This window comes from Mauremys reevesii, linkage group 2 (genome assembly GCF_016161935.1).
Source record: "Mauremys reevesii isolate NIE-2019 linkage group 2, ASM1616193v1, whole genome shotgun sequence".
Taxonomy (NCBI): Eukaryota; Metazoa; Chordata; order Testudines; family Geoemydidae; genus Mauremys; species Mauremys reevesii.
The window spans coordinates 55,437,545-55,452,065 of record NC_052624.1 but is presented as its reverse complement, the minus strand read 5'-3'; the positions used below and the strand labels follow the sequence as shown (position 1 = coordinate 55,452,065).

General features: G+C 44.8%; 1 protein-coding gene across 1 annotated transcript in view; it reads left to right on the top strand.

Annotated features, from left to right (window-relative positions):
- Positions 1–14,521, top strand: part of ANKMY2 (ankyrin repeat and MYND domain containing 2) — a 30,902-nt gene that overhangs the window by 2,891 nt on the left and 13,490 nt on the right. Inside the window, exons 2-3 of the mRNA XM_039524440.1 lie at positions 6,799–6,863; positions 10,714–10,852. Of these exons, the coding sequence (XP_039380374.1) occupies positions 6,799–6,863; positions 10,714–10,852 (204 nt within the window). The remainder of the gene's footprint in view (positions 1–6,798; positions 6,864–10,713; positions 10,853–14,521) is intronic.

Below are 14,521 nucleotides of genomic sequence, written 5' to 3'. Positions count from 1 at the left end.
GCATCCAGGCAAGGATCCTTGCATTGAATCTAAGAGATTTCTTCATGCCTTGTGGCTGTCATTCCCTCAGTCTGGTTGTGTCAGATGCTGTGTCATCTTCTTTAGATTGCAGTACTCTGAAGAGAGATACTGAAAGGATATATGTCCTGTTCAGCATCAACCATCAGGTGGAAAATCCTCATGGACAGTGTTACAAATCTGACCGGGAAGCCTCTAAGTGACACTTGCTGGGAGAGCCGCATTGACAGCATAAGGCCAGTGAGGTACCAAGTGACTGAGATTTACAAAACCCTGATGGAACTGGTACAGTTGAATAAAGTCAAGGCTGGAATCTGACATGAGGCACAAAGCCTGGCAAACCAGATCACTGACTTCAAATTTCTGGTCTCAAATGTGGTTGGGCACAATATTCTGTTCCAAGTAAATGTTGTAAGCAAGGCATTACAAACTCAGTCAATGGACATCGTGACCACCACTACTACTTTGATGAGAAGCTGTCTTGAGTTCGTTGTGGCCTGCAAAGAAAACAGATTTTAAGGTGCTATCACTGCTAAAGAAATGGTAGAAAACTTAGGAGTTAAGCTTGTATTCACCAGAAGACAAGACCGTTTGGTTACGAAGGCAGAGATGACGTGATGGCAAGCTCAGAATTAAAATTCGAGGGAGTTTTTTGTTGACACTGCTTGGGTGTCCATCAAAGTAAGGTTCGGATAAATAAAGTACCATGAAAAGATCTGTTTTTGTATGACCTTAGTAAGCTGCTAGGGGACAGGAAAACACTTTTGAACAATTGTATAGATGCTGACATGGGAATGTTTGGACATTGATGATAAAGACCTCTATGTTGAATTGGACAACATCCATCACATTTTGCCACACAGGAAGCACTCTCCACCCCAGGTTCTCAATTAATTTATGATGCAGAGCTGAAGGACACTTTTCCTAATTTGTGAATAGCTTTGAGGATTCTGCTTATGCTGTCAGTCGCAAGTGGAGCACAGCTTTTTGAAGCTAAGATTCATTAAAACATATCTTCAGTCGACGATGGCCGATGAAAGACTGACATTACTTGCTACTTTATTGCTTGAGAATGCCATTGGCCAGTCTTTGGATCTCTCTGATGCGGTACTTCAGTTTGTGAGGGCAAAGGCAAGAAAAGCGACCTTTTGAACTAAAGGACTAGGGTTAACATTCTAAGGCTGTCACCTACTGTAACACTATTTAATACTGGTCCACCCAATGTTGGTGTACAGTTCAATTTCTTGATGTTAGTATATTTCAGTTATTCTTAAAATTAAATAGCTTCTATAAGCTTAGAGGAAACAAATTTTTGTTCGTTTTTATATGGCAGGAATACAGATTTACATATCCTAGCATGCAAATTTATCATCTTATACGACAGGGATAAAGTATGCCTGCAAATCATGCATCCAAGTCATGAAATGAGCTACAAATGCAATAAAAAAATATGGTATTCAAAAGTTTAACAAATGGAGGGGGAACACCACCTGGTCCTGCTCACACCCTATTGCTCACAGGGATCCACATGGGCGAACAGATTTTTATATCTGTTGGAGGTGACAAGGCTCACACAATGCTGGCTCCTTTCCCTCTTATCCTAGCTCTACATGGGGGAACACATAATTCAGGTTCTGAATCAGTCCTGCCCCAGATTTAGAGAGGATTTATTATATTGTGTAGTTGGTAGATATGGGGATGCCTCACTGCAAATTTTTACACTTACACACATATACCCTCTTATTGTACGCATTGCACTAGCATGTTCTCTGGCTAATATATAAACTGCTAGTGGCCTCTTTGTAGTGTGTTTCAGTGCGTTAACTTCTCAAAAACACTTCCCATCAAATAATAGGATTGCTGGGCCCTTAATATTTTTCATCTGTTACTGTCCTGGCTAAGGAAAATGACATCGCTTTTCACGCTGATCTGTGGCCATACAGGATTCAAAATGTAGTTTCCTGGGTCTGTGTATATGAAGATGACCTGAGGATGAGCCTGTTCAACACATTGCTGATGTCAGCTTCCTTATGTAGTTCCAGATGCTGATCACTTGCTATTCATAAACAGCAAGTGGAAGAGGGGCCTTAGGTTTTTGTTTGCATGTTTGTTCTGCAGAGAGACTTTGAGGGAGGGGGACCATCTTGAAATCCAGTAATTTTTTTTTTAATCTGCTCTTGACTTTTTAAATGCCAGAACAGGAAATTATAATGTTTTTCTTTTACCTATTAGCATAGGAAAGACCCACAAAAATAGAGGAAACTGATTTTACAAGGGAAACGGGGAAACTGACTATAACCAGAGTGCAATCAAATGCACAAAGTAACCCAACTGAGTGTGGTGGGAGGGGAAAGGAAACAGACTTTTTTCCTTCTAATTTCTGTCAGTTACAGTAATCTTCAGAGCTACTGTTAGCAATAGTAAGCAAACAACTTGCAAATAGTTGACAGTGCTCCTCTAAGAAAAATGAACATGAGCACAGTATTTTCCAATTACTTACAATTTGCACAATTATAATTACACCTTTACCCCGATATAACACGACCCGATACAACGTGGGTTCGCATACAAGGCAGTAAAGCTCTGACACGCTGCTCTTAGCAGCGTTTTAAGGGTGCCGGGGCCGAGGGGTTCGATAAGGGGCAGAGGATCTTGGGGGTGGTCAAGGGCTCCCCTCCTCCCCAGGGTCTGGGGGGCAGGAGCTGTGGGAGGGCACTTTTGGGGGCCCCACAGTCACAGAGTGGCCCGGGGAATTAGTAGGGGGCTGGGAGCAGCCCACTCTGCTTCCCTTGCCCCAGCCCCAGCTGTATCGCGAGGGGGAGGGGGCTTGGGAGAAGGGATCCCCCCCACACACACACTCACCAGCAGCGGCAGAAGTGGAGCAGTCTGGCCCCAGCCCGCTCCACTCCGCCAGTTCCCAGCCGCGGCGCTCCACTTCCCGCCACAGGTTAGTACAGGGGGCGTCCTTTCCTCAACCTCCCCACACTCACCTGCGGCGGGAAGTGGAGCGCCGTGCCTGGGGCAAGGAAAGCGGAGCGGGCCGGGGCCGCGTCACTCCGCTTACCACCGTAGGTGAGTGCGGGGGCGGGGGGAGGGCATCCTTTCCCCAACCTCCCTGCACTCATCGGCGGCGGGAAGCGGAGTGCCACGGCTGGGAGCTGGCTGAGTGGAGCAGACGGGGGCCGGGCTGCTCTGCTTCGCACCGCTGCCGGTGAGTGCCTGTTGGGGGGTGGGGGGGAAATAGGGGTCGGAGCAGTCAGGGAACAGGAGTGTTGGGTAGGGGGTGGAGTCCTGGGGGTGATTAGGGACAGGGGTCTCTGGAGGGGGCAGTCAGGGAACAAGGAACGGGGGCGGGGGGGCAAAGCAAGTTTGAGTTAAGGCAGTCTCACCTATAACGCGGTGAGATTTTTTTTGTCTCCCAAGGACCGTGTGATATCGGGGTAAGAGGTGTACTTAAAAATAAAACTTTAAGGCAAGTAATATAATTTTAATTCTTTGCCATAAGAATATAGACCACATCTTAAAACACAGATAAGCTTTAAAATATTTTCATCCAATTCTTGTTATAAGTGTAAGTCAGGGATTGGCAACCTTTGGCTCGCAGCCTGTCAGAGAAATCTGCTGGTGGGCCGGGACGGTTTGCTTACCTGCAGCGTCCGCAGGTTTGGCCAATCGCAGCTCCCACTGGCCACGGTTCGCAGGTACAGGCCAATGGTGGCTGCGGGAAGCGGCGTGGGCCAAGGGATGTGCTGGCCGTCAAAAAGTTAATAAGCTTGTGCATGGGTCTTTTTTGCAAGATTGAGGTCCTAAGTGATGCACTTAACAATCAAATGTTTGTCATCATTAATGGTTTTGATTTACTTGCCCTTCAGCTTGGATCAAAAAACAAAACAAAGCTAAAATGTCTGGCTCTCAGATGTTACCACAATGGATTTAAACATTTCAACAAAACAGCAATGTTTTTAAATATCTTATGCTATGGCTACACTTAAACTTCAAAGCGCTGCCGCGGCAGCGCTGCCTTTTGAGCGCTTGAAGTAGCGCTAAGTCAGCGCCGCCAGCGCTGGGAAAAACTCCCCAGCGCTCCCCGCTCCTCAGCCCCTGGGGGGCGGGACGGGACAGCGCTGGGCGCTGGGCTGGCGCTGGGGCTGGGCCACTTGTGCGCGCTTTGTTTGCAGCAGGCAGCGCAGCAGGTGTTTGCCTGCACCCTGCTGCAGCGCTGCAAATTTGTAAGTGTAGCCAAGCCCTTAATTTAACAGTTCTAATAATACTGGGGGGGTTTTTACTTAATAAAAACTAATTTTGGGGCTAAACTAATGGACAATGGCCCTTCATTTCACTCAGCATATTTAGCTGCATATCTGTGAAGAACACTGAGGCAAAATGTCTCTAGATTTACCCTCTTTGTACAACCCAGATTTCCTGGAAAATCACACAAAAGGAAGCTTGTTATGGTGTGATCTGAACTGTTTAGTGCAGTATTTAAAACAAATGATCTGTCACTTGGCATGCTTTCCTGGGGAGAGGATGAACTAAAGACAGTCTCAAGTATTGTTATGCTGAAATGTTGCTTAGAGAACACCTACATATCTCATTCTCCAACACCCCATCCCCCAGGTCAAAATAAGCTTTATCATTCATTTAAAAGGTTCTAGAACTTTTTAATTATAGAGACCACTTTCTTCCCCTCATTCTCCCACTTTCCCTGCAGCCTTATTTTCTGTTCAGTTATGGCCTGATCCAAAGCCTGTAGAACCTAAAGGAGTCTTTACGTTGACTGCAGTGGGCTTTGGATCAAGCTTGTATCCCTGTGGCTCAATTGAAAGGATTTTGTAGGCAAAAGTTTGAGACTTATGCAGGCACTGCCTGCTCTGTTCTTCGAACTCTAAACAATTACTCTTTAAAAAAATAACTTGGCTGCACTTTGGTTTGCTTATGCACAAGGTAAACAAACATTCCCACAACCTAACTGCTGAAGTATTTATTAGTATCCGTCTTTGTTTAACCAGCTCATGCCAGGTAATTTTATTTTTATGATGTCATTTTTTATCCTTTTTGTCCCATAAAAAAATGGATGGTCTTTAATTTGTTTGTCATTAAATAATCAATATATGTTTAGCACACTGGTAGAGTGGGAGTTTGGGGGCTGCGCTGGAGATTAGACACAGTTCTGGCTTTTGGTCTTGATGACCACTTGCACAAGAAATACAGTCATTATGTCTGACATAGATATATTATAGTAGTAATGACCCACTAATTTGACTTTGAAACCAAGGTCAGAACAATTTAGTATTTAATACAGTACTATCATCACTTGCATTGTCTTTGATGAATTAGGATTTCAGATCTTCTGCTACTACTGTCAGAATAATGAAGCAGAACCAGGCTTTTTAAAAGATTAGAATTTGAATCTCAAAAGTGAGATATTTACCCTGCATTCTTGTAAAATGTAGTTCATAACCTTTTTATTTTAAGTTTGGGATTTTTACTATCAGCTTACTTTTTTGCGCACCCCACTTTCTTCATCAATAGTAGCTATAAAATCAAACATCTTCAACATAATACACACCTTAATTTGTATACAGCACAAATATGATCAACAGGAAAGCTACATCAAAATTATTTTATGAATGGCTTTTTTATAAAATCAGCTTAAGACATAAGTATGAAAGTACTATCCAGAAACAACAAAACCATTCTCTTACTCCAACCTGGAAATCTGTCACACACCAGAGAAATATCCATGTTTAAATGCACTTAGAGTTTTCCTCCAATATTTTTTGCCTTGGTCACTGATGAACCCACTTCCCTCCCTTATTCAGTCTCTTCTCACACACACCCATATCTACTGTACTTACCATATATACTCGTTCATAAGCCAAATATTTTTGGTAAAAAAATGACACATCAGAGAGCGGGGGTCAGCTTATAAATGGGTCTACACCAAAATTTTATGATTTAAAACTCTATGGAATCATTGAATTGAATATCTAATACATTGTCGTTTTGTTCACCTGGAGCGTCTGCAGGCATGGAGCCCCTCAGCTCCCTGTGGCCGCGGTTTGCCATTCCCAGCCAAGGGTGCGCCACTTCCCGCAGCTCCCATCGGCTGGGAACGGCGAACCACAGCCACAGGGAACTGAAAGGCTCCATGCCTGCAGAAGCTCCAAGTAAACAAAATGTCCCGACGCACCAGCGACTTACACTGACAGGATGGGAGCCAAAGTTTGCCAACCCCTGAAATATAGGGTCGGCTTATAAAAGGCTCATACAGTTTTTGCTATTTTTACCTAACCATCTTGTGGGGGTTGGCTTATAAACGAACAGGCTAATGAATGAGTATATACGATAATAGAGTGGAAGAATTACCTCTCGTGTCTTGCTTACAACACTCCTGGTAATACATTCCAGAAGGATGCTGGCTTTTTTTGCAACAGCATTACACTGTTGACTCATATTTAGCTTGTGGTCCACTATGATCCCCAGATCCCTTTCTGCAGTACTCCTTCCTGGGCAGTCAGTTCCCATTAATGCAAGTCTTCTAATTACTTTACTTTGATTTTAAAACTTATTGGCTTTTAGCTTCTAGAATTTAATATTATTCATCCCTGAGTTTCTTCATGCTTGATAACTTGACAAATTTAGTCTGAGTATTTCATTTAAGATCAGAAATAGAAAGATTTTGCATTGCTTTGATTCTTCATTTCTCCCTTTTAACCCCTTACTTTTGATGAACACCATTTTATTTTATTTTTAACCGCTTATTTATTTATTTTTAAGGAAACACTGAAGAAGCTGGAAGGCTCTTGGGCAGCAAGAATGTCCGTGTCAATTGCTTGGATGAGGTACAACAAAACTTCTAAATTAAAAGTATCTTAGTGGGTCTATCAAGGAGAAATATCAGGTTGGAAAGCTATTTAGAGATCTGCAGGCTTCCAAGGAGCTAAGTGGCAGACTTCTGAATAGCTTTTCAACCTGCAGCTATTAGTAAGCCTCTGAACTACTCTTAATCTATAAAAGTATTTCAGAGGATTAATATCTTTAAGCTTAGATATAGTATGTGTTTTCTCTCAAATTCTCTACAGGCTTTATTGACAGGTGAAATGGTATAACATGAAGCCCACAAAGAGTTTATAATCTGCATTTCCTATTGCAATTCTTCTAAATTTTAATTCTGAAAGAAGTCATGCTATCACAGGTTATCCGTGCATTTTCAAGCAAATTCTGCATTATTGGATAACTGTGCCATCAAAACAACGGTGCTTTGCCCCCACAACATGCATGCTGGCTGATTAAGGAGCCAGTGGCATTGACTAGCTCTGAAGTGGGTACAGCCCTCTTTAGGGGAAGGGAGGAAAGAGAGAGGACAGTATAGAAGTCTCAAGAACCAACACAGAGCATTTAATATGCAACATGTTAGTCTAGGGTTACCATACATCCGGGTTTTCCCAGACACAGCCTCTTTTGGAGCTTCCTTTCTCTGTCCAGGCAGATTTTTCAAATAACAGGAAATGTCCAGGGTTTTTGCAGAGCAGACAAGCTGCAGCTCAGAAAGAGCCCCGATTGGTCTCCTTCCTGATTGGTCCTTCCCCTGCATCTGATTGGTTGAGTCCCCTGCAAGCCACAGCTGCCAGATCTCACCCACCCAGGCCCCAGCTTCCAGGCATGGGGAGGGGGTCCTGCAGAGAGATGCTGAGTGATGGCTGTTGCTGCATCCTGGGCTTACACCAGCCACCCTACTACCATGACAATAGGATCCTGTAGACGAGCAGACTCACCCCTGCGGCGCCGCCTGCTGGTCACTTCTGGGAATTAGCTCACTGCCAGCCAGGAGCGCCCTCTGCAGGCCAGTGGTCCGCCTGTCTTCTGACCCCTGTGTCCCTCCGAGGACCCTGTGCCACTTTATCTGGGGTGCTGCTCCCTGGCAGCAACCCCTTTTCTCTCAGGGTCTCCCCTCCCTGGGAAACCCCCACCCATTATCCCCACCTTGTCTCAGTATACGGCTACTGCCAGTCATTGTCTAGCCCTCCACACCCTGGGGCAGACTACAGTATCAGCCAACTCATCACTGGCAAGTAGGGTTTGGACCTGCTGCCTGGCCTACCCCTGGGCTGCCCTCTGCAACCCCCAGTACCTATTAGCCCAATGCTAGGTTGCAGGCTGGAGCTCCCCAGCTCCTCTGCCTTTCCCCAGCCCTGCTCCACTCAAGTACCCTGTCTCTAGCTCCCTGCAGCCAGGCCCTCTCCCTCTACAGGCAGAGGAAGACTCTCTGGGCTTCTGGCTCACAGCCTCTTATAGGGGCCAGCTGGGCCTGACTGGGGCATGGCCACAGCTGAGCCTAATTTCCCCAATCAGCCCAGGCTTCTTGGGCCAGCCACAGCCCTCTCCTGGGCTGTTTCAAGCCCTTCAGGGCAGGAGCAGGGGACCACCCTGCTACAGATCCCCTCTTCCTTCAGCTCCCCCTCACCCCACTGTAGCAGTGTCCTCTTTTTTGGGAACCTGAAATATGGTAACCCTGTGTTAGTGCATGTTAAAAATCACACCCTGTAGAGTCATTACCCCTAGACATTGCCTAAGTCTAAGCTACACTTCCTCTTCTGCCCCCCTCCCCCAAAACCCTTAAGCCTCAAAACTATACTACAATTTTAAGTGGATATCTGCTCCCAAGGATTATTATGCAGGATGTTAATTGTTGTCTATATTTGGCCCAATGCAGTTGCGGGGCGGGGGAGTCAAGGTCTCTGGATGCTTTCTTGAGAAATGATCGTTAAGGCTACATTTTAGTCACGGGTATTTTAGTAAAAGTCATGGACAGGTCATGGGCAGTAAAATGCATAACCAGTCCATGACTCGTACTATATACCCCAGACTAAATTTTGGGTGCTTGGGGGGGTGGGCAGCCTGGGGTTTCTCGGCGGGAGGGTGGCAGTGTGTGGCCTGGGACTTGTGCTGCCGCTGGGGGAAGGGGTGGGAGTGGGAGGCTCCTTACCTGGCTCCGCATGGCGACACGTTCCTAGGCGGAGGCACAGCCAGGGGGCTCCACGCACTGCCTCCGCCCCAAACACCAGCTCTGCAGCTCCCATTGGCCAGGAACCGTGGGCAATGGGAGCTGCGGGTGTGGCCAGCACGCAGAGCCCCCTGGTCCCTCTGCCTAGGAGCCGAGGTAGGGACATGTCGCTGGTTCCGGGGAGCCCCCTGAGGGAAGCATTGCCTGGAGCCCCCTCCCACACCCAAACTCCTGCTGCTGCTGCAGGGAGGGGTGCGGTGGCCTCAGACTACCCCAGCAGCAGTCAGTGCGGCTGGTCCAGGGGCTTCCCAAGCTGTTCAGGGGCCCCTGGGCCAGCCACGTCAGCAAAAGTCACAGAGATCCCGGAAAGTCATGGAATCTGTGACCTCCATGACAGATTTGCAGCCTTAATGCTCATATGCTCACTGTTAACCCTATTGCATAGCATTAGACACTATCCCCCAGACTGAACACTAAACTAACCACCTGATTAGATTATTTCAAACTTGTGACCTTTCCTCATGCAGGGCTGGCTGCATCCACACAGTTGTCTGAATTCAATGATCTGGATTACAAAATGGAGACTGTCTCGTCCTGACACTTTCGTTTAGAAATCGTGACTCGCTAAAATGCGTTCCTCTCAATTCTCCAGTATTAGGAGAAGGTACACTGCCATACCTCATGCTCTCAATTAGAAGTTTCAGAGTAGTAGCCATGTTAGTCTGTATCAGCAAAAAGAACGAGGAGTACTTGTGGCACCTTAGAGACTAACAAATTTATTTGGGCATAAGTTGTTCAATTAGAAGTGTTTGTAATTTTCATTCACTTTTCAATCAAGGTCAGGTTATAGTCCTCACAACAAGTCATCCTGGTTGCTAAAGCTTTCCTTAAGATTAGGCTAGTGTGGGGAAGTATACACTAATGTAGCTACATAGTTGTAGTTGCATCAATACAAACCCCTAATGCAGACACACTGAACCATTTACTGCAGCTTACCCCTTTTTTTGCACTATTGCAGTGGGTTTACAGAAGGAGTTAGAACCCATATAACTACACTGCTGTAGTTACACCAGAGAAGTTCTTGGGAAAAACCTTCAGCTACTGGGTGAATCCTTCCCTCATATTTTTGGTATTGTGTATAGGTAGTAAGTGGGAGGGAGGAGGGGTAATATAGTTACAGCTCCATCAATTATAATTAAGAATTGACAGCATGACTTTCACAGTTAGGTGTCTATAAATCTTGGTAATAGAAAGACTGAGAGGAGCCTGAACTAAATATTCTTACTCCCACATGTGTGCAGTGGAGAAAACTTTCATTTGCCAACCTAGGAGACTGGCAACTTTCCTAGGTTTATAGGGTATAATGGGTCTTTAATGCTAAGTACATGTAGAGACCTTTGGCAAATGGCGATAGGTATTTTGTTTTTTGAAGACTGCATGGTAATAGTACAGAATAAAAGATACGCAAATAAAACAGTGTAATGAATGAGTGTGAAATCCATTATATATACAGTATAGTCCTTTTACCCCACACTTTGCTTTATGTTTTGGTTTTGTTAACCCACACATCAAATGAGGCATTGTACATGGGTATGTAATTACCAGGTGGGAGTCTTGAGCAGTACAAAGAGCTATAAATGTAATTACCACAAGTGAGTATATTTCTTTCTTGATTCTTCTCTCATTAGCATGGCATGACCCCTTTAATGCATGCAGCATACAAAGCGAAAGTTGACATGTGCAGGTTGCTCTTGCGACACGGAGCGGATGTTAACTGCAATGAACACGAACATGGATATACTGCCTTGATGTTTGCTGGACTCTCAGGTAAACTCTTTCTAAATTTGTATTTTCAAATTTTTATAATACTGCTATCTGGACAACAGGCCTATGAAGAGGTTGCAATAGTTCATAATTCAGGACACTGCCTTAGGATGGAATAATAAAAAGACGTTATTACTGAAGTAATGAGTGGGTCTGTGTAACTGCAGAAGTACTAGTACTACCCAGTATGCAGGAGAGATGCTGTTGTGGGGAGACGGTTGGGAGAGGTCCAGGTGCTCTCCACGCCAAATTTATACATTGGGAGTGAGAACAACAGGAGAACAACAGATACAGCCAGAGGGGGACGGTTAGGTGTAAGGAAGAGGGGGGGGACGGATACTAGATCAACAAGTCATACTGGTAGTACTGTGTCCCTACCAAGTTGGGTGAAAAGGGTGAGAGGAGCCAAACAGCAAAAATTAGGATGTTTGTTCACCAATGCGAGAAGCTTAGGTAACAAAATGGAGGAACTGGAGCTCCTGGTCCGGGAATTGAAACCGGATATCGTAGGAATAACCGAAACATGGTGGAACGGTAGCCATGACTGGAGTACAGGTATGGAAGGGTATGTGCTGTTTAGGAAAGACCGATGCAAAGGTAAAGGTGGGGGAGTAGCATTGTATGTCAATAATGAGGTGAAATGTAACGAAATAACTAGCAATGCAATGGATAATACCGAGTCTGTTTGGGCAATGGTCACATTGGGGAAGAAAACTACTAGAGCCTCCCCTGGGATAGTAATTGGGGTGTGCTATAGACCGGGATATAGCCTGGATATGGATAGAGAGCTCTTTAATGTTTTTAAGGAGGTAAATACTAATAGGAACTGTTTGATCATGGGGGATTTTAACTTCCCGGATATAGATTGGGAAACAAATGCTAGTAATAATAATAGGGCTCAGCTTTTCCTAGACGTGATAGCTGATGAATTCCTTCATCAAGTAGTTGCTGAACCGACGAGGGAGGATGCCATTTTAGATCTGATTTTGGTGAGTAACGAGGACCTTGTTGAGGAAATAGTTGTAGGGGACAACCTTGGCTCGAGTGATCATGAGCTAATTAGTTTCAAAATAAATGGGAGGATAATCAAAATTGCATCTGAGACTAAGGTATACAATTTCAAAAGGGCTAACTTTACTAAATTAAGGCGACTAGTTAGGGAAGTGGATTGGACTAACATATTTAGGGATCTAAAGGCAGATGATGCCTGGGGTTACTTCAGGTTGAAGTTGCAGGAGTTGTCAGAGGCATGTATCCCGAGAAAGGGAAAACGGCTCGTAGGTAGCAGTTTTAGACCGAGCTGGATGAGCAAGCGTCTTAGAGGGGTGATTAAGAAAAAACAGAAAGCATACAAGGAGTGGAAAATGGGAGGGATCAGCAAAGAAACCTACCTTATTGAGGTCAGAGGGTGTAGGGAAGCAGTGAGAAAGGCAAAGAGCCGAGTGGAGATGGACCTAGCGAAGGGGATTAAAACCAATAGCAAAAGGTTTTTTAGCCATATAAATAGGAAGAAAACCAAGAAGGAAGAAGTGGGACCGCTTAAAACTTTAAACGGAGTGGAGATTAGGGATAATCTTGGAATGGCACAATATCTGAACGAATATTTTGCCTCGGTCTTTAATGAGGCTAATGAAGGACTAAGGAATAGTGATAGAGGGACTGATGGGAATGAAGATATGGGGGTAGACATTACGGTATCTGAGGTAGAAGCCAAACTTGAACAGCTAAACGGAAGTAAATCGGGGGGCCCGGACAATCTTCATCCTAGAATATTAAGGGAATTGGCGAGTGAAATTGCAAGCCCGTTAGCGATGATTTTTAATAAATCTCTAAACTCGGGGGTTGTACCGTTTGACTGGAGATTAGCTAATATAGTTCCTATATTCAAGAAGGGGAAAAAAAGTGACCCGGGTAACTATAGGCCTGTTATTTTAACATCTGTAGTATGCAAAGTCATGGAAAAAATTTTAAAGGAGAGAGTGGTTACGGACCTTGAGGCCGATGGCAACTGGGACAAATTACAGCATGGATTTACGAAAGGTAGATCGTGCCAAACCAACCTGATCTCCTTCTTTGAGAAAGTAACAGATTTTTTAGACAAGGGAAATGCGGTGGATCTAATATATCTTGATTTCAGTAAGGCGTTTGATACGGTACCGCATGAGGAATTACTGGTTAAATTGGACAAGATGGGGATCGAAATGAAAATCCAGAGGTGGATAAGGAGCTGGTTAAAGGGGAGACTGCAGAGGGTCGTATTGAAGGGGGAACTGTCGGGTTGGAGGGGGGTTACCAGTGGAGTTCCTCAAGGTTCGGTTTTGGGTCCGATTTTATTCAATCTATTTATCGCTGACCTGGGAACCAAGAGTAGGAGTGGGCTGATAAAGTTTGCTGATGACACCAAGTTGGGAGGTACTGCAAATTCGGAAAAGGATCGGGATATCCTCCAGGGAGATTTGGATGACCTTGTAAACTGGAGTATTAGTAACAGGATGAAGTTCAATAGTGAGAAGTGTAAGGTTATGCATTTAGGGATGACTAACAAGAACTTTAGTTATAAGCTGGGGACGCACCAGTTGGAAGTAACGGAGGAGGAGAAGGACCTAGGAGTCCTGGTTGATCGTAGGATGACTATGAGTAGGCAATGTGATGTGGCCGTTAAAAAAGCTAATGCGGTCTTGGGATGCATTAGGCGAGGTATTTCTAGTAGGGATAAGGAGGTGCTAGTCCCGTTATATAAGGCGTTGGTAAGACCTCATTTGGAGTATTGTGTGCAGTTTTGGTCTCCCATGTTTAAGAAGGATGAATTCAAACTGGAACGGGTACAAAGAAGGGCCACTAGAATGATCCGAGGAATGGAAAGCCTGTCGTATGAAAGGAGACTTGAGGAGCTCGGTTTGTTTTCCTTAACCAAAAGAAGGATAAGAGGAGATATGATTGCACTCTTTAAATATATCAGAGGGATAAATACCAGGGAAGGAGAAGAATTATTTCAGCTCAGTGCTAATGTGGACACGAGGACAAACGGATATAAATTGTCAGTCAGGAAATTTAGGCTTGAAATTAGACGAAGGTTTCTAACCATCAGAGGAGTGCAATTCTGGAACAGCCTACCGAGGGAAACAGTGGGGGCGAAGGACCTCCATGACTTTAAGATTAAGCTAGATAAGTTTATGGAGGGGATGGTATGGTAGGATAACTGGCTTAGTCAATAGGTCAATAAAGTGCCACACTGGTAATTAGTACAATGGGTCAATGATAGGATATTGTTAGCCTTTTTCGAGAGGGTCTGGCTGGAGAGTCTTGCCCGCATGCTCGGGGTTCAGCTGACCGCCATATTTGGGGTCGGGAAGGAATTTTCCTCCAGGGTAGATTGGCAGTGGCCCTGGAGGTTTTTCGCCTTCCTCCGAAGCATGGGGCAGGGGTCACTTGCTTAAGGAGTGGGTGGATCGGCTTATGTGGCCTGCATCTTGCAGGAGGTCAGACTAGATGATCATAATGGTCCCTTCTGATCTTGAATTCTATGATTCTATGACTTATTTTGTCCTATATTAAGTTGATTTGTTCATCTATTTGAGGCATAGGCTATATAATTCCTAGTGTATAGGGAGGAATACTGCCGTACTTAGTCCTGGAACCTTAAAATTCCATCTGTCATGCAATGATTTTCCT